This window comes from Zingiber officinale, chromosome 2B (genome assembly GCF_018446385.1).
Source record: "Zingiber officinale cultivar Zhangliang chromosome 2B, Zo_v1.1, whole genome shotgun sequence".
Taxonomy (NCBI): Eukaryota; Viridiplantae; Streptophyta; class Magnoliopsida; order Zingiberales; family Zingiberaceae; genus Zingiber; species Zingiber officinale.
This window is the reverse complement of record NC_055989.1, coordinates 84,208,624-84,233,840: the sequence shown is the minus strand read 5'-3', so window position 1 is coordinate 84,233,840 and position 25,217 is coordinate 84,208,624. Positions and strand designations below refer to the sequence as shown.

General features: G+C 36.9%; 4 protein-coding genes and 2 non-coding genes across 7 annotated transcripts; 3 read left to right on the top strand and 3 right to left on the bottom strand.

The window, feature by feature from the left end:
* The first annotated feature begins 1,194 nt into the window (after positions 1 to 1,194).
* Positions 1,195 to 9,211, top strand: LOC122046098 (pumilio homolog 1-like). 2 transcript variants are annotated; one of them, XM_042606627.1, is made up of 10 exons: positions 1,195 to 2,314; positions 3,201 to 3,600; positions 3,697 to 4,732; positions 6,654 to 6,795; positions 6,879 to 6,986; positions 7,138 to 7,350; positions 7,440 to 7,550; positions 8,115 to 8,309; positions 8,831 to 9,005; positions 9,109 to 9,211. In XM_042606627.1, the coding sequence occupies exons 1-10, from the start codon at positions 1,700 to 1,702 to the stop codon at positions 9,144 to 9,146; spliced, it is 3,033 nt and encodes a 1,010-aa protein (XP_042462561.1). In that variant the 5' UTR covers positions 1,195 to 1,699; the 3' UTR covers positions 9,147 to 9,211. The 2 variants fall into 2 exon arrangements, with proteins under 2 accessions (XP_042462561.1, XP_042462560.1); XM_042606626.1 differs by having other exon boundaries at positions 1,196 to 1,596; positions 1,679 to 2,314; positions 3,201 to 4,732.
* An 814-nt stretch (positions 9,212 to 10,025) lies between these two features.
* LOC122046108 (D-xylose-proton symporter-like 3, chloroplastic) lies at positions 10,026 to 15,289 on the bottom strand. Its single transcript, XM_042606642.1, has 14 exons — positions 15,072 to 15,289; positions 14,880 to 14,986; positions 14,719 to 14,797; positions 14,567 to 14,626; positions 14,403 to 14,469; positions 14,185 to 14,309; positions 12,933 to 13,034; positions 12,457 to 12,834; positions 12,328 to 12,375; positions 12,176 to 12,238; positions 11,261 to 11,341; positions 10,949 to 11,047; positions 10,421 to 10,558; positions 10,026 to 10,338 (listed from the first exon to the last, which is right to left on the bottom strand). Exons 1-14 carry the CDS (start codon positions 15,252 to 15,254, stop codon positions 10,204 to 10,206), a joined length of 1,665 nt encoding a protein of 554 aa, XP_042462576.1. The 5' UTR covers positions 15,255 to 15,289; the 3' UTR covers positions 10,026 to 10,203.
* Positions 15,290 to 15,718: 429 nt separating this feature from the next.
* Positions 15,719 to 15,792, top strand: TRNAV-CAC. Its single transcript has one exon. It is a non-coding gene; the product is annotated as a tRNA-Val (tRNA).
* A 148-nt stretch (positions 15,793 to 15,940) lies between these two features.
* Positions 15,941 to 16,014, top strand: TRNAV-CAC. Its single transcript has one exon. It is a non-coding gene; the product is annotated as a tRNA-Val (tRNA).
* Positions 16,015 to 16,283: 269 nt separating this feature from the next.
* On the bottom strand, positions 16,284 to 18,974 carry LOC122046118 (probable tRNA N6-adenosine threonylcarbamoyltransferase). Its single transcript, XM_042606656.1, has 4 exons — positions 18,324 to 18,974; positions 17,372 to 17,527; positions 16,846 to 17,222; positions 16,284 to 16,485 (listed from the first exon to the last, which is right to left on the bottom strand). Exons 1-3 carry the CDS (start codon positions 18,888 to 18,890, stop codon positions 16,857 to 16,859), a joined length of 1,089 nt encoding a protein of 362 aa, XP_042462590.1. The 5' UTR covers positions 18,891 to 18,974; the 3' UTR covers positions 16,284 to 16,485; positions 16,846 to 16,856.
* A 317-nt stretch (positions 18,975 to 19,291) lies between these two features.
* LOC122046125 (ATP-dependent Clp protease proteolytic subunit 5, chloroplastic-like) lies at positions 19,292 to 23,342 on the bottom strand. The gene is made up of 9 exons (XM_042606669.1): positions 23,144 to 23,342; positions 22,964 to 23,047; positions 22,760 to 22,877; positions 22,574 to 22,666; positions 21,473 to 21,518; positions 21,299 to 21,371; positions 20,634 to 20,668; positions 20,458 to 20,546; positions 19,292 to 19,719 (listed from the first exon to the last, which is right to left on the bottom strand). Exons 1-9 carry the CDS (start codon positions 23,278 to 23,280, stop codon positions 19,519 to 19,521), a joined length of 876 nt encoding a protein of 291 aa, XP_042462603.1. The 5' UTR covers positions 23,281 to 23,342; the 3' UTR covers positions 19,292 to 19,518.
* Between the last annotated feature and the right edge of the window lie 1,875 nt (positions 23,343 to 25,217).

Below are 25,217 nucleotides of genomic sequence, written 5' to 3'. Positions count from 1 at the left end.
CTCCGTCAATATATGAAAAGAGAGCATCTTTTAGATCGTAAAAAGTGGTGTAGAGGATTCGACCAACGGAGAAGATATTATAAAACAATAAATCATTTAGTTCACTTAATCAAATCCTAAATATGTTATATTAGTTATCAAATAGGGAGATAAAAAAATACTTATAATTTTGAATAAATTATTACCATTATTTAAAAGTAATTAGTTACCATCTCTCCCTAAATTCATCATCCTCCATATTATAGTTTAGATTGAGGTAGGTGGTCGAAAGCCCCCGTTCGACGCCTGACAGCCTGGGCACTTATCCACCATTAGCGGCCTATGGACGATCTCAATTCATCCGTCTCGATCCAAACTATAACATGGAGATGATAGTAACCCAAGGAAGAATTGCAATCAATTATAGTCGAATCAGAGCCATGATCCAACCGTAATTACAAATGATTCATCCCTTGATCCATTTTATTTAGACAAAGAGATATGACATCATCAAATAGCTTCTTTGGAATAGAGCCTAGATCCTCTTATAAAAAAAAAATGATTGTAATTTGATTGTAATTGTTTGCGATCCCTTCTTAGGTTTACCATCTTTCATGTTATAGTTTAGGTCAGGACGGGTGATTTCGACCATCCACGATGGGTAAGTCGTCAGACTATCAGACGTCGAGCAAGAGACGACCTCCTGATGATATTCGATCATATGTTACCATCCAAATTATAACATAAGAGACGATGAGTTACAATTAATTAAAGTATCATGATGCAATTGTAATTACAAATGCTTCACCCTGGTCCATTTTAGTTGAGAAATTTTTAGAATAAAATCACTGATGATTCCTAAAATTTAAAACGCCCCTTTTTTTTTTCCCCCCTTTTTACTAAATAATTATTAAATTTTGATTTTTTTATAATTTTTTTACCACGTCAGCACGTCCTGGTCCCACCAAAATTAAGTGTCAACACTGGTCATTTTAAAGTAAACACCGAGTTGACTGTTAGTCATTTCTAAATTAACGTAAAACCATTAATTCACATCGTTACTTTAATTATCGCATTAATCGAGCCATTAATTTGATGGACTATCTTATTGTGGTAAAGCTGCCCGTTAAATGCTGTTTTAATTAATTTAACAGAAGCATTAGAGTTGGTGATATTTGTTTCATTAAATCGTCCTAAGTAAACCCTTTAGGGTTCAATGGCACGGCCTCCGGGTGATCTTCCACCGTCCGTGGGGAGATCCGACGGCGTAGATCTTTCTTCCCTTTGGTTTTTGTTGCGCTGTTACTGGCTCTCAATTGGAGCTACAGTGGGGGGCTCGGAGTGGTGTAGCACGAAAGAGGGTGCCCAATGGCAAATGGCGGAGTGGATCGGCGATCGCCGGGCGGTTTGATGATGGATGTTTAGCTAAAGATGGAATCTTTTTGCTCCGATCTCTCTGTTTGCTCGATTTTGAGCGTTACTGTTCATGTTTGTTTTCTCTGAGCTTGAATTAAGGATCTTGACGTTTAGGGTACGAAAATGATGCGTTTGGTCGGTTTTATCGTGAAAGATTCAATTTTTTTTGGGTGAAGCCCAAGTTTTTTTTGAGCTTTCGAGGTATGGAGATATTAAAGCTGCATTTTGTTCGCACTTCTTTCCTATTTTATCTTAGGGTTCAAGTTGATTTATTTCTTGTTAGGGCATTGAGAAGCAACAGAGCATGTTGTCTAATATGGGAGTTCGTTCTTTGATCGGGAGCGGAGGGGATGGTTTTGGCGGCGAAGATTTTGAGGAGCTGGGTTTGCTGCTCAGGGAGCAGAGGAGGCAAGAGGCGAGTGATCGAGAAAGTGAGCTCAGCATTTTCCGGAGCGGATCCGCTCCGCCCACTGTCAATGGTTCGCTCGCCGCAGTGGGAGGGATCTATGGGCGCGAAGGTGCATTCGGCGTGCCTGATATTTCCTCAGTAAAGAATGGGGACGAGATTTCGTCAGAGGAGGAACTCCTCTCCAATCCAGCATATGTCTCCTACTACTACTCGAATGCAAATATGAACCCCCGGCTACCGCCCCCGGTGCTCTCCAAGGAGGACTGGCGATCAACACAGAGGCTCCAATCCAGCTCTTTGATAGGAGGGACTGCTGATAGAAGGAAAATCAATGGAGGGGAGGAAGGGGATGATATATCACTCTTCTCTAAACAACCAATTTTTACTTCGATGGAGGAGCAACAGGCAGAGACAATTATGGAACCTGGGGCAGGAGAATGGGTTGATAGAGGAGATGGCTTGATTGGTCTGTCACTTGGCCGCCAGAAGAGCTTTGCTGATGTTGTGCAGGTGATCCATTTGTCAATATATAGCTGACAAAATCTTTTTATTGATCGATCTCAGTACTTCAAGACCTGATAAGTTTTTGTTCACTCGTGGTACCAAAAATCAGTGCTCACACATGTATCCGATGACGACAATGTACATAACTACTTGTATTTTTTAGTTAGTATAGACCTTGTTTCTTTGATTTGAGTTTTAGACCTAACAAAACACATAATCATTGTTTTCATTCCTAAAAATGCAGAACATTTTGTGGTCATAACCAAGGTCAACCTATATGAGAAGTTTGCTTACATGTTTAATCCTGGTTACAACATAGAATAGATAACAAATAATAAAATTTTATCTCACATAAAAATTTGTGCCTATCTGGAAATTAGGATCCAAGTAATAGATCAAAATAAGTGAACTAGCAGTGCACTCACAAGGAATTTAGTTCATGTGGAGAAGCTTTTGAAGTGATCAATACCCTTTAGTGCATCAGCCTTTTTGTCCTTTCGAAATTTGGTCATATAATGGAGATAACATCCATCAAAGATAAAGCCACAAGAAATTAGTGGTTGTTATCTTCATAATTGTGATTAAAAGAAATACGTGCAGAGTGATAATTAGATACCTATATGTGTGGTGCAGTGTAGTGAGTAAGAAAAAGTACGTGCTTTCAATATCAGATTCTAGCCTGTCCATTTCTAGCTAGCTCTTTTAATCGGTCTTTCTCATTGTCAACCTAGTTTTGAATAATGAACATATGTCTGCACCCATGATATCATGCCACATGCATACTTTTTCTCTTATATTTGGTGCTATAGATTCTGTCATTTTATAAATACATATAGATTCTTTTTGCTGACCAGAATTGTGGTTGGCATAATTTGACTGTTGAGTTTTTTAGGATGAAGTTGTACAAAGTGGTCCCAGTTCAAGCCATCCCTCACGTGCTGCAAGTCGTAGTGCTTTTAGTGGTTCTGAACCATTATCTTCTCCTAGCACCCAGATTTCATCACATAAAGTAAGTGCATTGATGGATGAAGAAAACATCAGATTTCTACATAGTGACAATGGACATGAGAAAACTGGTACATCATTGCCTCACAGTTATGCATATGTTGTCGGCTCCTCTTTGAAGCGAAGTACTACTGATGCCCAGTCAGTTGCAAGAGCTCAGAGTCCCTGCATTCCACATTTAGGCCTGAGAATCTGTGCCCCTGACAAAAAAACTCATGATTTCTCCTCCTCGAATGGTATCTCATTGGACACAGTTGAATCTGATGATCTTATGGCTTCCTTATCAGGTATTAACCTGTCATCTGCTGGTGAAAATACTACAAAATCAAAGATTCAGCAAGGAATATATGATAACCAGAACTTTCCTTTTGCTTCACATTTAGGCCAGAACAATGTTGACAAACAGCTTACCCTCAAAAGTTCTGATCCAGAATATCTAGGCATGCAGGCCATTCCTAAGTCGGCAAAACCTCCTTACCCTGGCTCCATTAGAAATTCAGTAGGTTCAGTGGATTTGAGAACTTCAGGATCAGGTTTGAATGGGCTAATTGAATCTCAAAAGTCTCCTGCTAAATCTGACAAGTCATATCTTGAAGCACCTTCTCATTACATCACTACAAATGGTGTTTCTTCTCTGTACGAGAGTGTCAATGCAGCCTTTTCAAGTTCCAATCTCAATGCGTATTTAGAAAATCCAGCATTATCAGCAAGTTTGATAAATCACGTTGGCTTGGGGTCTTTGTCTCCAATGTTGGAAAGTGTTGCTAGTGTATCACCAAATGCATCACCTAAAATGGAGGTAGGGGCATTACAAGGTGGAACTTTCTCACCACCAAATTTAGTTGGACCTGCAGACATACGAACTCTCAGTAGAAATGGAAATTCAGTTTCCACTGCAGCAGCTCTTCAGGCACCACTTAATGACCCACTTTATATCGACTACTTGATGGCAGCTGAATATACTGCTCAACTTGGAGCCAACTGTTCTAATCCATCCCTGGAGAAAGGTTATCTAAGTTCTTATGCTGATTTACTTGGGATCCAGGAAACTTACTTGGAGTCCTTACTTCAACAACAGAAGCCGTATGGCATGACACATCTGGCTAAATCTGCTTCTCTAATTCATAATTATTATGGGAATTCAGGATTTGCCCTGGCTACTTCATATCCAGGAAGTCCTTTAGCAAATTCTATTGCTTCTCCTGTTGGACCTGGCATCCCTCTTAGTCTCAGAGAGCGCAATATGCATTATTCTTCCAACTGGCGAAACATAAGTAGAGGTGTTCTGGGATCTTGGCATTCTGAGGCTAATGGTAACATAGATGGACAGTTTCCATCCTCACTCTTGGATGAATTCAAGAGCAATAAGACTAGAAGCTTTGAGCTTGCTGAGATTGCAGGCCATGTGGTTGAGTTCAGGTATATAAGTCTATTCTTTGCCTTGATTTCTTGATTCCGTTCCCATTTTGACCTCCAAGTACATTTGTCAACATCTCAAATCTTCCATCTTACATAATTGGCAAGGATAAACATGAGATTCCAATCATAAGAGAACAATTATACCCAGATGTAGGGCTATATGGAAACATCTAATGTCCTAGTGTCTCATGTGAGATTAGTTTTATATTCTAATCACATATGACTAGTAACTCTAACACTCTCTTCAAACTAGAATGTAGATAAATCAATATTCGGCTTGTTACCTAGATAGAAATGGTCACATAAAAAAGAAGACTGACTTAGACAATGAAGACATAACACTAGTGTGTGGTTAAAGAACTTCAATAATGAAACACTCTGGATGAATGAGTTGATTACATTTTTTAAAAGAGTGAAATCTTCATGAATGTAGTTCTTTTCCTTAACTCATTTCAAATGGAAAATATCCCAGAATATTTGTGTTTGTGAAAATGAAGCAAAAAATAGTGGAAGGTTACTGAAAAAAAAAATGAAGAAAGAGACTATGTTTTACCTTACTTCAAGAGGCAAGATGTGGGACTGGAGATTGACATTACTACAAGGGCCAAGGTGTGAGAGTGGAGATTGAGTAAAGCTCAGATATGAAATTGAAAGAAAATGATGTTGAAAGAGAGACTGGTGAATCTAGCTTTTTGTTTGTAGTGGAATGCTTATGGCGTGTCAAATATAAAAGAGATTAGGATTTCAATATGTAAATCTAAGGTAAGAGAAATGCCAGAACAAGGAGATTAGTTTTTCGTTTTATATTGAGAGAGGGTGCCAGGAAAAACAGGGTAAAAACTTTTTCTTAGTTTTTGACCATGAAGTGTTTCCACACCATGTTGAATATGAGACAATTCCCTGTTTGGAGCAGAGGTGGCAAGGTTAATCCCTTCCAATAGTTGCCATTATACTGATTTAAACTGACAACCTTTGCTGGAAAGTCCTCCTCTAGCTCGCTTACCACTAGACCACTCAACTGTTGGTTAAAAGGTAAAACAAAAGCTCATGTATTGTTTTGTAAATAATTGGTAAAAAGATGATTGAATTGGTGTGGCTGTTGACATGATGCTAGAAAGATATAAGGACAGGCAAAAAAGAGGGTTTATACATGGGCTTTGAAGAGCATGGTAGGACACTAGAAGTGATGTTGGTAAGGAGCCCATAGTCAAGATCTTCTCAGATGTTTGGCATGAAGATCTAGGGGCCAATGACAACATCAATACAGAACTAAATGAGGCCATTCTAGTTTTATCAGATATAGGTGCTTATAGATGTAGGTTGCTTGCATGTAGTGTGTGGAAGCAACAAGATAGAGTGGATGAGCGGTGTTCAGAGCAACATACATAAGGAATAATGAAGAAATTCAAACAATCTGCTCCATCTGTTTTATAGAATCAACATTACATTATTAGAATAATATGTATATCTTTATCTCTAGTTGCCTTATTTGAAATACTGCTGTATAGTGTCTGCTGTTCTTGTTGTTACATCAAGCAAATTTAGTTTAAGGACTATCATATAAAAATGATAACTTGCATCCTTCTCACAGCTATTGGCTGTGGAGATACAGGTTTTCACTTTCAGATTAGGTGTTAATAGTATTAGTATACAACCACTAAATGATTGTACAACACCTATCCTTTTCTATTATGTCTGAGGAATTTTTCTTACTACCCAGTAAATTCTAGCATAACAAAATTCTCACCTTAATAGTGACTTTTCTGATCTTCCTCTTAATCTTATCTGCCTAAGTTGTCATACTAAACTATTGGTACATTTATGTTTTACAATAGTTGTCAATATTCCAATTTATTCACCGTTGAATTAGTTATTTTTCATTAGCATACATAAAAATTTTGAGTTTAATTTTCCTTTCCAGTGCTGATCAATATGGAAGCCGCTTCATACAGCAGAAACTTGAAACAGCTACTACTGAAGAAAAAAACATGGTTTTTGTTGAGATAATGCCTCATGCTTTGTCTCTGATGACTGATGTATTTGGGAATTATGTGGTCCAGAAGGTAGAATTTGACTTTCCAATGAACTCTATGAAGTTTCTATACTGAATTGCTTCAAAAGGTCCTTACAATTTTTCCGCTTTTAGTTTTTTGAACATGGATCATCAGCTCAGAGACGGGAATTAGCTAACCACCTTAATGGGCATGTATTGGCTCTCAGCCTCCAGATGTATGGTTGTCGAGTGATCCAGAAGGTACTTTTTAGCTGAAAAAAGTCCAATTAGTGTCTTAGTTCTAATATATATTAATTCACCTCAGCTGATACTTTATTCTGCTTTTGTTTACAGTGTAATCCTCATACTTCTGTTTTACTGTATACTGATAGTTGCATTTCACTTGTTTCAGGCAATAGAAGTAGTTGACTTGGACCAGAAGATAAAGATGGTTCAAGAGCTTGATGGGCGTATCATCCACTGTGTGCGAGATCAAAATGGGAACCATGTCATTCAAAAGTGTATTGAGTGTGTCCCACAAGATGCAATTCAGTTTATCATCTCAACATTCTATAATCAAGTTGTGACACTATCTACTCATCCATATGGTTGTCGTGTTATACAGGTTCATTTTTTTTATTTTTGATTCGCTGTCATACTAGTATATGTGAATGTGTATTTTATGTCTATTATTTTTTTCTTCTATTGTCTCAGAGAGTGCTGGAGCATTGTGACAATCCTAATACTCAACAGATTGTCATGGATGAGATTTTACATTCTGTTTCCATGTTGGCACAAGACCAATATGGTAATTATGTTGTTCAGGTCAGCTGTTTGTCAACAATAATCTATTCTTGTTGGATCAGCCTCAGATGCATTAAAAAATTGGTCCTCCTTTTCATATAGTTTGCAATGACAAGCCAATTATATTTTCTTTTAGAATGATAACTATATGTACATAAATTCTGCGAATCTCACTAGATCCTTGCGGGCACATTCAATTTTTTTCCTGATAATGTATCAGTGAAAATTTGTTCTCTAATTATCTTGCATTGTTACCTTCTTGCTTAAGATTCGGTGAAGGTGTTCAATTATTCACCTCTGTTCTTCCATGCTTTTGCAAAGAAATTCAAAAAAACCTTGCTATGAATACGCCGTCTGCATTTGATTGAGTAGTATCATGCATAATATATATAGCATGGGTGGTTCTCTCGTCAAGCTAATGCATCTTCTTGTGTCAACTACTGCCGAGCTGCTTTAATTTGTGAATTGTTGACGATTTTTCCTGAAGTTATCAGTTCTATTTATTTTATGGCTTACTAAATTATAACTTTTTCTTTCGATTTAAAGTTCAGAACATCGCATATGACATTGTATGTATATTGACAGCATGTGCTGGAGCATGGAAAGCCTGATGAGCGTTCTGTGATTATTAAGCAATTAACTGGACAAATAGTACAGATGAGTCAGCAGAAATTTGCTTCAAATGTCATTGAAAAATGCTTGACTTTCGGTAGTCTTGAAGCACGACAACTTTTGGTGAGCGAGATGTTGGGTTCGACTGATGAAAATGAGCCTCTCCAGGTTTGCTTCATCCATGCATTTCGTCAAACTATCGTAATTGGATATATTGCCTTTGGTCTATTGTGTTTCCCTCTGAGCTTTTTTAATGACGCAGTTTAGCTGACACCCTCTTGAATTTAGAGTTTGGACTTTGGTTTAAATTCTGAGTGTTTATCTATTTAAGGTTTATCGTCTCGTTGCGTAAGGGAACCCAAGGAGTGTTTCAAGAAATACTATCATCTTGTAGTGAATTAACTCAGTTTCGTCAAACTAAATTCATTGCCACGATGACACCCTCTTGAATTTAGAGTTTGGACTTTGGTTTATGCATTTAAATTCTGAGTGTTTATCTATTTAAGGTTTATTGTCTCGTTGCATAAGGGAACCCAAGGAGTGTTTCAAGAAATACTATCGTCTTGTAGTGAATTAACTCAGTTTCGTCAAACTAAATTCATTGCCACGACGTTCTGGAATTGCTAGGACAGTGATACAGTTCGCATCACTGACCTGTTTGAATGTTTTCCCTATTTGTTCAATGGCAGGCCATGATGAAAGATCAATTTGGTAACTACGTTGTACAGAAAGTGTTAGAGACGTGCGACGATCAGCAGCGGGAGCTGATCCTCTCGCGAATCAAGGTCCACTTGAACGCGCTTAAAAAATACACTTACGGGAAGCATATTGTTGCTCGTGTTGAGAAGCTTGTTGCCGCCGGAGGTGAGTCTGTCAGTTTCTTCTCAAACAAGTCCATGACTCATACAGCTCACTCTTATTTGTTCTCCTTGATAAAACTAAACAAGTTTCTGAATTTTCGCTGCAGAGAGGAGGATCGGGCTCCAGGCGTCCTTTCCCTCGTAAGACAGCGGCACACCGACGAAGTTGTACAGCTAACTGAAGCTAGTTTTAGCTCACTCTTTTATCTAGAAATAAGATCAATGTTGCTTGAATGGAATCCATTCTGTACATTTTGTAATTTGAAGGTAGTTTAATTATGCTAAGGCTGAGGCTCAGATGGCTAATAGAAATGAATTGAGTTCATGTTGGTTTGGAGCAGACATCTGATAAAATTGGAACAATACAGAGGAGGAAGATTGAGTTCATCTGTCTTTCCCTTGTTTACTCTTGGAATGATTGTAGGTGATGATATAATATATATACATACATTCTTGAAATGCATGAAAAACATTTTTATTATTCTCTTTTCATTTTATTTTAATTCATTTTCCACAAAAGAGAATAAAAAATTCCTGTTTTTATTGATATATTTCCTTAGGAGTAAACATTCTGCAATGCAGTTTGAATGTGTTGTTGGTACGGGAGCAGTAGTAAACATTCTGCAATGCATTACGATCTCTCCTTAGATTTACCGTCTCCGGTTATAATTTGGGTTTAAGTGGATAGTCGAAGGTAGTTGGCCTGGCCATCCATCCTGATCTAAATTATGGTCTCTCCTTAGATTTACTGTCTCCTTCATGTTATAATTTGGGTTTAAGTGGATAGTCGAAGGTAGTCGGCCTGGCCATCCATCCTGATCTAAATTATGGTCTACTTAGTTACGTTGGCGCATTCGCAGGCTCTCATCATGCGGCATTGATTCTTCAACTCCTGGCCTCCACAGGCTTTAGTGGATGATGGATATGTACACTTTGGACGTTGACTCTGGTTGCCTAATCGACTTTCTGTCTGAAGTCAATTGCAACAAGTATTTTTTGATTATATTTTCTTTCATACAGAATGTAAAACAATGCCAATCTGATACACAATCATCTGTATTAATCCATCTTTTATTTGTTTACAAAAATGAAATCTTAAATGGTGAAACATTTTGGCACTTGGAAGGAACTTCTGCTACTTAACTGAACAGTGAAGATGTTTCATTGAAACTTTTCTGAAAATAGCTTCGTCACGAACAGCTTCATTTCAGTATCTTAGCTTCAATTTCCTCCAAACTCAGGCCTTTTGTCTCCGGGACGTAGAAAAGAACGAAGGCGAGCGAGAGCAAGGCAATCACTCCGAATAGAAGAAAGATGTTCTCTGGTCCAAGAAGCTCCTACATCACGGTTTCAAAGATATTATTTGCCTGATATAAAATTTAAGAACACTATGATATCGAATCTTGAACTTTATGATACCTTCAGGGGAGAAAAGGCAAATGTGACTAATGCATTCGCCCCGAAGTTGGTGAGAACTGCGAGACTGATTCCACGGCCTCTCGTACGAATAGGAAATACTTCAGAAACCATCAGCCAACTGATTGGGCCAAACGATACCTGCAGAACATCACGATCAAGGATCCATCAAGAAGATGAGTTTATTTCTCATTACATTGATTAAAATACATCACAGAGAAAAGAATTGTAGACATCGACATATTTCGATATGCAAATGGTGCATCCTTTTATTTTACAAACTCAACGTGAATTCACACGAGATTCTTGTAATAGATTTGTGAAGCTCAGTCATATTGATCAATACAAATAATAAGCTCAACTTATCAATTAGTACACAATTGAACAACTCAAGTTGCATCTTTACATATCATTTGAAACAGGCATAAAAAAAACTGATGGAAAACTTGTTTTGGGAATTTTTCTGAGAATTTGCATACAAAATGAAAGATTATTACTTTCGATGATATGTGAGGTGAAGATGTAAGTTACCTGGTATGAGCCAACATATAAAAGCAAAGCACCTACTGCAACCAGAGGAAAGCTTCCGAGAAATTTGTAATAAGCTGTAAGAAGGAATAAAGATAACACCTGCATTATCGAAGAAGAAAGTTTTCTTTATCACCTTAGAATAACTAATTAATGCTGTGATAAAAACTTCGATGTGATAACTAAAAATGCCGGCATGTAAAAGTTGAAGAAACAATCTCTAAAACCACCTCAATCATTTAATGCTACATGTTCCAAGGATCATAAGTATCACTATGAACATTACGAGTTAGATAAGTGAAATAAAGTACATACGATTCCACCAACACCACTTATCAACAATGGACGTCTCCCAAGGTCGTCAACTTTCAGAACAGCTAGTCCAGTCATCAGCAACTGAAAACAAAAAATTCTCATTTAAACAACAATTTAATAGGATAGATCTTTCACTTATTGACTATTATACAGCAAGTGAAAGAATATGCCAAGAAGAAACAGCTGAGCACTTGAAAAGAAATACCAAGACAAATATAACGAAGTACAAGAGGACTTCACACAGAAAGGAAAGATAATGTCAAAGAAATAATTGTTTGTAACTCATTTAACTGTGTAGAGACAATATCTCCACATATATAATGCAGTCTACAGTATAGAAGATTAGGTAACTTATTGCCAGATTACCTCGGTGATAAATATTTTTTTACATGAATTGGAATTAAGGATGTTAATTTGACACATCATGGTTGAACCTTGCATCAAGCTACTCCAATCGAGGCAGCCCTGAGTCCTAATCCCTTTTGAATTCAGCAACCATAAAATAAAACGCAAGAAGAATTTGGCCATGGCCAAATTAACCGCATAGGCTACACAATGGTGAAATAAAGAATTGATCATAATATTCTCTTCTCCTTGAGAAAAATTAGAATGTTCTTCTCTTGCATAGAGAATTTTGACCTATTGATTGAGAAAAATCAGCTGGCTACTAATGTATCTTAACGCTCCTAAAGCTTTTGCATAAGAAATGGGATTATAATCATGATTAGACCAGAATTTAGCAAAAAGTATAATTATTTTCTACTCTCTGATTTTGATATGGCATTGTCACAAATGATGTATAAAAAGGTCAATTGCTGAGTCATTCATCATCATACAACATAATTCCGATAAAAATTCTAATTTATACATGTTTTATTTCTTAATATGTGATTAGCATGGAACTCATTCAGATACCTTGAAAAACCCAACCACAACTGAAACTCTAGCAGCATCAGATGCAGCTGAAAATCCAGCACTCTGCGCAGGAGAAAAAGGACATTAAAAAACAAAACAAATTAAATTACTATATTCCTTGAACATACAGAAATTCATCTCTTGTATAGTACCTGAAGAATTGAAGTAGCATAGTATAAGACACTTGGTTGTCCAGTTATCTGAGGAGACAAGAATTCAGTTTTCACCAATAGCAGTTTCTCAATTTATGGATCATACCAAATTCACAATTAGTCAAACACCTGCTGGAAGAGTACCAACCCTCCTCCAATTATAAAGGCCTTCAAACTTGCTCCCTGAAAGACCTCCAAGAAACTACCTTCAGGTTCTTCCTTAGCGTAGGCAGCCTTCAGAGAAGTCAATGTTTCTTCTATTTCCTTGCCATTTTTTTTATCAGTAACTGAACGACCCCGAAGCTTTGTCAATGCATTAATAGCCTTTTCTTTATAATCCTCCAAAGAACCTTGCCCTTGAACTCCCCTTAGAAGTAACCATCTTGGGGATGGTGGCAAATTCCACATGCCCAAAGCCATTACAAGCGCAATTGGTGCACTTACACCATACATGTAACGCCAGCCTCCAACAGCAGAAATCTGAATACTACCCACAAGATAGCCCAACTACATCAAAAATTAAAAAAAATATATACCTTTGAGAGTTAGAAAATTTCACTTCCATAGGAGAGGTACTTCAGATACCAAATAAAAAGAAAACCCACCAATATCCCAAGAACAATGAAAAGTTCCTTCAGTGATATTAGTGTTCCACGTATTTGTGATGGTGAAGTCTCTGCGATATAAAGAGGAGCTCCGTGCATGGCCTACGAAAGAAGATGCACAAAATTGAATGCATTTTACTGAGGACAGTGTGCTTTTACAACTGCAAGGAAACAATCTATATATGACAAAGTTCTTTTTCTTTCTATTTTGAAGCTTCTATGTTTTTCCATTATCAGCAGCTCCTATTCCCTCTTCACATTCAACCTCATCTTTCTCTTCTCATTATTTCCAAGCATGAATGCACCAATGAATACCATATGTTATGAAGAGGGCTATGTTGGTAAGGGTACTATAAATGATAATGGAGAAGGAAAAGCAGCTTTAGGTGTCTAGTTGATGAGAGAGAGAGAGAGAGAGAGATAGAGAGAGATTTGAACTCTTCTTTGTCAATTATTAAATTTGCTTATACGAATTATACAAAACCAATCAACTCATTGATGCTCATTTGAAGTTGTTTATGGATACCTATCTCATTAGCTTATTCTCTCATTTCATTGCCTATCTCTTCCCACATGAGTTCGCTAATAGTTTTTTAGAGAGCATCTAGAAATTCATACAAGTATTAGGAGAAAATTTGCATTAGAATTGTAAATGTTTGCTAATGACACCTTCAACTAAATGAGTACAAAAATGGATATCATGCACTTGTACACATGTCTCGAAATTTTTTCTAAAATCTCATTCAAGAAACTTCATACCCGCTTAATGTTCTTTATCTTGGCTTGTTAACTGAATTAAACATTAGTCAGGTCACACTCCTTAAATTTTGATATTTGCACTCCCCTTTACAACATAGCCAACCTATGAAATTGTTGACATAATTGGCAGGCAAAATATATATATTAGCACCACAAAAGCCCACAACATTATCTGATCTACATGACCGACACCCCATATAATGATAAAGCATTTATCATAAAAGATAGCTTCATCAAATGGCCCCAAGCAAGTTTATATAGTTTAAAAGGAAGTGTCATAATCAACTTCCCCGAGGACTTCCTGGATTGACCACTCCAATGATGGAAATGCAGATCCCGATTTATAGTCTCCTCACTCAGGGGAGTCAAGGAGAATGATGCAGTAAAAAGAATGCTATACCCTTGTGGATTTTTTTTTAGATTAATCAGTCCAAAAACAAACCGGTACATGATTCAAGTATTAAACAATTATCCCAGTTTTTTTGCCACTTACCAATCCTATGCCAGTGCCATAGATGAATCGACCAATGATAAGAACAACAAGATCAGGGGCAAATCCCGTGATCAACCCACCAACAAGATAGAGTGCAGCAGCTACAATCAATTCTCTTCTTCTTCCTACACCAATACAGTTGTCCTAAAATATGCACAAACAACAGAAAAATTTCATACTAGATGCTGTTGGAACGAAGGATAAGCTTAAAAATTCACCAAGAAAATCAGCAGTGGGGTATGCTATGAGTGATCCAGCAAGAGCTCCGTAAAGTGAACCGCTCACCTGAATAAACACATTACGAAGACAACTCCATCTAGTCATTCTAGCACAGAAGTTTTAAGTAAGAAACCATGAATCTATATTGAGATTTGAGAAGTACCACAAGCCCAAGCTGCACCGCTGAGAGGCTGAACCAAGTGGTACCACTGAGTTCGGCAGACTGCCAAGAAACAATAATGAATGCTAAACAGGACCTTTACCGTTTTAACTTTGAATCTAGAAGGAAGGATAACGATGAGATAATCTGCTTACTTGGAGAGAAATGGAAGCTCCGGACGTGGCTCCAATGTCATAACCAAAGAGAAGGCCCCCCAAAGCGGGGAACAAGAACCTAAATTTCGAGACTTGACCATCAAAATCACCTCTCACAATGCAAAATATCGAAGAAATAAGCGGGATGCTGCTTCACTTACGGAGGAATGATAGATGACCAGGAAAAATCGCCGTCTTCCGCATCGTTCGCATCTTCAGATGGGGACAGGGAGGAGTAATCCGCGCCTTGCGCTTGCAGGCGAAGCTTCTGTTTCATAATGCAAAGATCTAAGAAACCGAAAGCGTGAGAAAAAACAGACGCCAAAAGAGAAAGGGATCGGATGGAACCGTACCCTGAGATTGAGCGAGGCAACGGAGGGGAGGAAGAAACGGCGAGAAGAGTGCAGGCGCGTGTCGATCTTCTCCTTGATCGTTCCAAAGTGGTCCAAAGAGTAGGACGGAAACCTGGACGGAGGCGGCGGAGCGGAGGCGGCGGTGGCGCGCACGGTGGCGGAAGAGACCGAAATGGTCGCCATTCGCGTTCAAAGACGCTGCTGCTTTTGCCGAGGAACAGATAATAAGACTTTTAATTCCTCAGATTCTCACCCGAGACTGTACCTTCCTTCCTACAACAGTAGGACCCGATTGTTCGAATCCTAACGAATAGAATGAAGGTAAAATTTAAGTCTAAAAAGTGGGCACCAGTCTGGATTAGCTATGGGAATCATACAATGGCGATAATTATTTTTATTTTTTTTCCTTTTGTGTTTTCCACCCTTGCTATTATTTGAAAATACTGGGGGGCTTTCCATTCGCTTTGTTTTTTTAATAGGTACCGGATATTTAACTTAAACCGAATAATTAGGTGATGATCCGAGTCTATTGAAATGATTTGACTGATCCAACTTCATAAAAATTTCCTACCGGACCAATTCCCTTTGTTATAACTTATAAACTAACTTAGCTATTAAGTAATATACTAAACCATCATTTCAAAGGCGTCTGGGTGGTGTAGTTGGTCATCACGCTAGTCTCACACACTAGAGGTCCCCGGTTCGAACCCGGGCTCAGACACGGCCAAATTTTAACGCTTTTTTAGGTCATGACAGACGTTCTCTCCGTGCCAATGATTATTTTTTTAATCATTAAATTAATTCGTATAAAGTATGAAGCTGAATTGATATTTATTAAGTAAGTTATACTAAACTTTGACATCAAAGTTGTCTGGGTGGTGTAGTTGGTTATCACGCTAGTCTCACACACTAGAGGTCCCCGGTTCGAACCCGGGCTCAGACATGGCTAAAGTTGAATTAATTTTGTTTTAGGTCATTACTGACGTTCTCTCCGTGCCAGTGATTATTTTTTTAAAAGTCATTACAGATGATTTTAGCAGAGATTTTTCTAAGTTATCAAAATAAAAAATAAAAATAAAAACTTAAGAAGACAATGGGGCAGCGGTTGGTAAAAATCTTTCCGTTTGAACCGGTGTCAAGTGGAAAACTTTCGTGGATAGAAATTTCCCTCGCCCATTTAAGCGTTTTTTTCCCCTTTCTATTTTACATGGATTTTCAGAAACTTCAAACTGATCTGCACAAGTTCTATGAATTGTGTAGAGGTGCTACAAGTCTACAACTTTCTCTACTGCATTGTTTGCCATAAATGATGAGATTACAATCTTTGCTCCAGTATAATCTTGGAGCTTCACTACCATACGGAATTGAGAGAGTTCCGACTTCTGATCCGTGGACACTTCTTTTGCGGCCTTTTCTGCATTCAAAATTACAAAGAAAAAGAGTAAATTGAGTATTACGAGTATCAAAAATATCAAGCACAAACAGTTAACTGATGGTCCAAAGAGTTCAAGATTGCTTAGTAATACAGAATCTCAAGTGATGCCACCAGTACTTATTATGTTCAGAATCAATGAAGTGCTTGTCCATACTTCAAGCTGTCTTTTTAGTATAGATCGATGCAACTCATTTTATATGTGTAGTTTTGCCACGTAGGATCCTCATGTAAAGCTCTAAGATGCATATTCTTCCTTCTATCTTAATGTTTAATACGACTTACAAGTGCATTCTGATATACCTAGGAAGCAGTAATCATAAGACGGCCAGAGTAAAATACCTTCTATCCCTCTAAATCTGCTGCCCCTCACAAGTAGTATCAGGCTGCAGATCCTTCGTGTTTGGAATACTTTTCTCTCTCCAAATTGCTTGAACTTCGTCTGTACGGAACCTCTGGGTGAATGTCGAATCCTCTAATGGGGTGGTCATACCATGTGCGAAAGCAAGGAGGCCAGTGTATGCTATCATTGCCCCATTGTCAATACAATATCTATCATCGGTTGCAAATAGCTTGCCGCCTCTTTCAGAACACATTATCCTCATCATCTCTTGCAATCTTTCATTGCATCCCACACCGCCAACAATTAAAACATCCTTCTTATCGCAGTGCGCCATTGCACGTTCAGTGATCTCAACAAGCATGGCAAAAACTGTTTCCTGGCCACACAGGACTAAGTCAAAATGGTTCAATGTTTCAACTATCTTAATTCTGTTACCCTTCGCCTTTTCTGATTTTCCATACAAAGTTGATACATTTTCAATTGAATAACATTCCAATCGGATATTCAAGTAGAGAGAAACATTACCTGCAACGAGTAGCAGAGATCTGCAGGTGTGCATTCATTGTTTTTAAGCAGCTCAACAGCAGTTGCTTCTATATAGCTTAGTATACCACTGAATGAAACATCCATACCCTTAACAACATAAGGAAGATCAATGAACTTCTCTCCTTTCTTTGCAAGCTGAATTTGAGAATCAAATGAGTTAAAGAAAACATGGTTAAAATGAACAACAAAATGAAAGACCACTAGAATTTAATTAAATGATCTTAACACAAAATTCATTTCCTATTTGTGTGATTTCAGATCTAACAATGGTAAAACATAAGACTCTCATAGGTAGTGACAAGACTGTAGACCATCATGTGCAAAGGGGTCAAATACAAGGATGCCACCAAATTAACAAATAAACTGCAAACTCATCAAGGTACCAAAAAAAGTTATTCTCAGATACTACTGCCAGAATGTTAAAAATCACTAGTGACACTCACTCAAAAAAGTTGACATTTCAAATGAAAAACGTGTGTGGAATTGTTTGCATTTATCTTCGTTGTATTTGAAGCTTCTTGAATCAGCTAAAGTAAAGTGCAAGAATTTAAAAATGTTCTATTATTCAAGTACTAGAAGTATTAAAAGCTCTAACAAAATGAGACACTGTTCATCAATCATGCTCACTCTCTACCTGAAACAACCAGGACATGTTACTAAACCTTATCAGTTCAATCAAGGAAGCATTATGAATTAGCTCACTAGCTGCAATGAGGTATTAAATAGGCACTATGACTTGATCTCACAATAAAGACCAAGGTATCGAGCTACAAATCAGTAAGACAAGAGAGAATTTCATTCCGTACTGTGAGTTGCTGGTATTTTGAATTCTGTTAATACTGTCAAAATGTTTTCTTTAGAGCTTCAGCATTTGTAAATAACCAAATAATCTTCAAAATAACATTTTTTTTAGAAGGTGAGTGACACGAACCTGCTCGATGTTATACCCAGGGCTAGGATCATTGGACAGCGTGAGAACCCTAGCGAAGCGATCCAGGCAATTACCCACGGCGATGTCAATAGTCTCCCCGAAAATTCGGTACTTACCCTCGCTGTACGCTATGACCTGAGTGTTCCCTCCACTGACGTAGAGCACGACGGGGTCCTCGGCCCCCGTGACCACCCGGCCCATCTCGATGTGGGCAACGCAATGATTGACGGCAACGATGGGCTTGCCCCAGAGCTGGGAGAGGGCGCGGACGGCGACGGCGGAGACCTGGAGAGGCGCGCCCATGCCGGGGCCCTTGGTGTAGCAGAGGCAGTCGATGTCGGCGGCCGTCAGGCCGGCGTCAGAGAGGGCGGTGCGGAGGATGGGCAGCAAGTGGCGGAGGTGGTGGTGCGCCGTCTCCCGGGGGAGGAAGCCATGGCCCGGCGGCGTGATGTAGGTGTGGCGGGGGTTGGAGAGGATGCTGCCGTCGAGGGCGACGATGCCCACGCCTATCTTGTTGGCCGACCCCTCGAACCCCACGGCAATCAGCGCCTTGTCCCTATTCTCCATGATCGATCGCCTTCTACTCCCGTTCCCGAAAAGATTTGACGAAGTGGAGACGAGGGTTTGGGAGGCCGCCTAGGGTTCAAAGTTGCGCCTTTTATAGCGGCGGCCGGCGGTAACCTCAATAAGCCGGGTAAGTAAGTAACGGTAAAAACCAGACACGATTTTAACTCCTTTCAATTATTATTTTTCCATTAAAAAAAAAGAAGTATTTTAAACTTTTCCTGAACTAATTAAACATCATTAGAAAAAAAAATCGGAATTTATTTTTCTGTTTTGGAAAGAAAAAACCATTTCGTAGTATTTTATTTTTTTTTAGGTAGTCCATTTGAATTATTATCATTTCTTCACTTATTATCATTCCTTTAATTGAATTTCCAATTAAATAATTTGATGGAGACATGTTCTTGTCTTAACACATCTCTTCCTATGAGATTTTAGGAGTGCACACAAGATACAACCACAAGTGCCATCTCTATCGAAACATTTGGGCACTAACCAACAGGTAGAATTTGTAGTAAAACGTCCTAAATCGAAGTTCTAAAACAAGATCAAAGGCACCTTTTTTACCTGTGGAAGATTCTATTCAATCGAATTCTAAAACATCAAGCGATTGCACAGACGCAACGGGTCCTCATTGCTCGGGGCTCGGCAACGGTGACAGAGCTTTGAAAGGGTTCATTATTACACCATCGATTAGCCCATATTCTTTAGCCTCTTTTGCGCTCATGAAGTAGTCCCGGTCGGTGTCTTGGTAGATCTTCTCTAGGCTTTGACCGGTATGAGATGCAAGGTATCCACTCAAATTCGCTTTGTGATGAAGCATTTCGTTTGTCTGCGAATCAATAAAAGATCGAAAAATGCTCAAGCATATAACATATCCTATGTTTCAACAAAAAGAAATGTATTTCACATACTGAACAAGACGATTATTATGAAGCACTGCATTCTTATAAATGCACAAATCAACTGATCAACTCATATTTACCATCAACATCGGAGCCATCTATATAAATCTTATTTCTCCATGGTACTCGATACAAGACTATATAACTACAATGATATCACCTTAATCTTATTATGTTAACAAGAATTTTGCCTCTATTCATTACCCCTTCGACTATAACTGACTCAATTTGTCCGACTATCAAATTTATTAGTTGAACATGTCCATACTAATTTAGCCTATCGTCTCTCTTATCATCTAATTCAGTTCTCCTAAATCTATAAGATAGAAGCATTTCCATTTTTTTTTATCTATTCTAACAATCTCACACATCCATCTCAATATTCTCAACTTTTCGAGGTTAACTTTTTTAATTTGTCTTTCCTACTTGGTCAAGACTATGATCCATAGATTATAACAGATCCTAAGCATAACAACGATCACATAAGACTCTAAGACCAATACTCCCTCCATTTCAACCTTCCAATATCAAGGAAACATCTTCGAGTATCAATCAAAATTATTATCATTTAACAATTATATCAGAATTAAAATTTGACCTATAAGAAAGGGTTTACCGGCCCAGTTTTGCAGAAAGCTGTATAACGTCATAAACTCAAGCTTTACCTGGACTTCGATATCTGTTTGTGAACCTTGAGCTCCTCCAAGAGGTTGATGGATCATAATCCTGGCATTTGGTAAGCTGTATCTTTTTCCTGTGTTTGGTTCATCATCAGAGACGAGAAAGTTTGTGAAAAATCACGAAAAAATTGACTAAGCAGCATAGAAGTCCAAAGTTTTACCCTTTGTTCCTGCACTCAGGAGGAAAGCACCCATGCTGTTGGTAGGAAAGAAAACATGAATAATGAAAAATTAGTATGCGATGACAAAGCCAAAGACCAATCAACGTAATAGTGTTTGTGTGCAAGAGAAGAACAATTGGAAACAGAGCTATCAGATATCAATAATTTAACTTGTAGATGAACCATAAAATGAACAGTTGGTGGAAATTGTTCATTGTCTTTATAGTGGAAAATGGCCTTATAGGAATTGAAAGATGGAGATGAAATTACAAAATACACAGTTCTATGCATGAACAACTGAGAACTCCCAGATTAATCTCTTATTACAAAATATTACTTGCATCAGTTTTATCTGATTAGAACTTATAGTCCATGATGCCTTGTGGAAATAATAGAGACTATTGAAACATTCAAAGCAGTTCAATACTAATTTAGACTATTGATGACAAAAAAGAATCTTTTGCAGAGACTACATTCGAAGCAGTTCATGCATTTTCTGAAATGCAGCAGGCAATAGAACATTGTTTGGTAATGAACGTCTATATGAATTGTGGTATGCAAAATTAGCGGCCAACTGATAGTGAAATTAATTAAAGACTAATACAGCTAAACCTTTTTTATATTTTTCAAAATAGGTTAAATCCATAACTGGCTACAGATATTACCTTGCTGCCAGACCGACACAAACAGTAGAAACATCTGGCCTTACATGCCTCATCGTGTCAAATATTGCCATCCCTAATGAAATGCTACTAACTCAATTACCTTGCAATGACATAGTACTGGCAGAAGTGTAAAAATAAAAGTAGTAACACAGAGCAAAAAAGAGGAAATATTACCTGCTGTAACAGATCCTCCTGGAGAGTTTATATACATGACAATATCCTACAAAACATAACAACATTTTAGATAAGGCTTCCATAAAAGCTAGATGATTTTAGATTGTCTACCCAATGATGAAAGGATGATCTCTAAATGATTATTGAACAGTCATAGAGTATTCACTATAAAATGAACAAAGCTTATAAGCAAATTTGCAATACTCGTTACCTATGAAGATGCAGATGAGGGTCTACAATTAATATATCATAATGTTATTCCTCCAAATAATGTGAAAAAATTTATGTTAGTTGTAATACATCATTAACCAATCCTTGGTAACACGTGTTTTTAAGGTAATCTGTGAGGGAGTGGTTATATTAGTTATCATACTCGTAATATTCTCGCAAAACTTTGAAAAAAAATAACAGTATCATTTGTTTTTCATTTTTTATTTATTTCTTATATCACCTATCTCTTACAAAGAAGTAAGAACTATTTTTCTCTCTCTGTTGGATCTCTATCTTCAGAAGTTCTCTGTTGGAACTCTCCAATCTCCACCATTGTATCTCTCATCAAACGAATTCTGACATGTTTCGCTATGCAGCCTAAGCACCGTGTCTGTACATGTTCTTACGTTCTTAACCAAGTTTCATTTTATTTATCATATTTGAAAAGTAGACTAATAGCTTCCTATGAGATTTTGCATTTTGTTAAAAAAAGGTTGTCAGACCGATGCCCTAAAGCAATCATCCATCATTTTTATCTGGGTTTGGACTGACATTGACAATGATAATGATTGAAGTTAAACAAGGGAAAGTAAAACCAAATTATATGGCATATACACATAGTACAATAGCAAGATGAGAACATGCCGCATTAATCTTATAAGGTGGTGTAGCATTTTCATCTCTACTACACCAGCTATTTTAGTATGTTGATGCCATTATCCTCGCATACAAAATACTTATGAGCTATGAACAAGGATAAGCGAGACTCATGAAGTTAAAATACAATGAGCAATTTAAATGAGATTCCTTACGAATGGATATGAGCCAAATAAAACTTTGTTTCAAAAGACACTGAGCTGGGAAAAAATACTGCAAAAACTAATTAGATACCTTTGTAGGATCCACAGAATCGAGGTACAGAAGATGAGCCACAAGAACAGTCGCCATGTCGTCGTCCACTTGTCCACCACATCTAACAATTCTCTGCAAGCATTTTTTTTTCTACTTCTTATTGATTTCACATCCCTAGATAAAAGCGAAGCTAGCACATTCAACACTAATAGCATAAATTCATACATGTTGAAATAGTTGACTGACGACGCTCTGGAAGTTCTCCTGCACCGCAGGCGGCGGCCCTTGCCCTCCCTGCACCTCCGCGAGGAAGTAAGGTGTCGACGGCATCACCAGATCGTCCCTGTCAATCAACTTCAGATCAACATCAGAAGAGGAAAACAAACGTCTTTCAAAACATAGAACAACTTTAAGAAGAAAAAAAATGACCTAATTGACCAAATCCCTTTTCTGGGAGCGCAGGAGCCAGCCTCGGGAGAGCTCCAACTGCAGCAAACTGCCCTGTGCTGCTTCCTGTAAAAGGGGGAAAAAACCCCAGAAAATTTGAAAACCTTGACCTACGCAACTGGGGACGGACAGGGATGAGCGAAAGAAACATCTTGAGAGTACCTGGAAGAAACGGTATAGCGATTCGAACGGATGAGGGAGACGTTGAAAGAGACGCGAGGAGCTCGGGAAGGGCCGTTCCTGGCGAAGGATCGGAGAGGGAAGACTGCTGGGGAAGAAGCCGCCGCCGCTGTCGCCATTGTTACGCTCCTCCTCCTCCTCCTGTCTCTCTCTCTCTCCTCGATTAATCTCTTATCTTCGATGCGATGATAATCGCAGTTAATTTCTCCACAGAAACCGAATCTAATCGCTAATCCAACGATCGAACCAGAAATCAATCGCTTTCGGATCTGGGAATCAACTCAGATGAGTCTGTGGTCAGATCGAATTCAATTATCCAGCTAGAGTATTACCACATATTTAATTTATTATATTTTATATAATCTCATCAATATTTAAAATTACATAAATAATTAGGCATTTTACTGAACCGTAAGCCTATTCAGCAATTTTTCAAACGGTAAATTAGAGTAAAATTTTAATAATAACTTTAATTTTACATGCACCCGTATAAAAAAAATTATTCCTATTCTCTGCATATAAAATTTTATTTATTTTAATTCCCTTATTTAAATATTATTATCTAATTATTCCTTAAAATTTTTAGATAAAAAAAGTTTCAAAAATAAATTTAATTCCTCTTAAATTCAGCACTTTAAACTCAACTATATTTTCTATCAAAATTATCCCTCAATTTTTTTTAGATACAAAAAATTAAAAAATAATTATAATTTATCTTAAATTAAGTACTTTAAACTATAATCGAGTATATTTTCTATCAAATTAAGCACGATTTTTTTCGTACTTAATATAATTCCTCTTAAATTCAACACAATTTAAAGAAAATCTAATATATTTTCCATCTAATTGAACATCATTTAAAAAAATCTAATATATTTTCCATTCAATTGAGTGGAAAAAGAGTCATACTCAATTTGATAAAAAATATACTATATTTTATATTAATGTAGTAATTTAAGAGAAATTATACTTATTTTTAGATTTTTTATATTTAAAAATATCAAAACAATTAGGTAAATTAGTATTCATTATGTTTGACTAGGAAGTAGAATTTTTTTTTATTTTCCTTTATTCAAATGACTATCCAATTTTCATAATACTCAAATATGTATCATATATATTCTAAAAATACCCCTCATCTTTCTTTACAAGTTCATCCAATTTCATTCAAAATTGATTGATAAATTTAAAAAACAAATTTGAATCACTTTGGATCAAAATCAATATACTCTTAAACACTTTTTAATATATTTTATACCTCAGATAATATAAATTTATAATAATGAATTAAATTGAGAGTGTATTTTTAAATGTTTACTCTATTAGTTGAAATTTTAACTATTTTTAAATCTTTTTAATATAATAATAAAGTTTCAGAAGTACATTTCTTTTTATTTAAAATAATTTTAAATTTTCTATATCAATTTCAAACCAAATTTATACACTTTGATAATTTGGAAATTTAAAATTTTGGTATTTTTTAAACCGAAAAGTTCTATGAATCAATTGATCGTGTTTATTAATGAATATCATTGTTTTATTGGAGCAAGTTAAGTATTATTATCTTAGATTTTATTGTTATGATCGAAATGTAGTTAGAGGGGATGAATCCAAACATCAAGACTCGAACTTGAACCAATTCAAGCTCAGTCAACCAGGTCAATATTGACGTAGGAAATATTGCACCAACACTTATATTTATAAGTTTAAAAAAATTTATTCCCAATTTATACTATTAAATCTAGATCCAAAGATAAAAATATGTTAATGAGATTTATAGGAATATATTAGTTTTTATTTGAAATGATTTGAAATAGATTTATAAGTCAATTTCAAACTAAACTAATTTGATGGATCTATAAAAGGAGTACTTCATTAATGATGCTTGAATTATTATGAAAGTTGTATAATAATACTAAAATTTAGAGCATTCATATCAATTATTTTATTAAATATTTTATCTTAAATTTTAAATAGGATAACTAAATTTTTTTACATTAGTTACCCATGTCCCTTCTCTAAGTTTAATATTTATAATAAGTACTTATCCAAATTT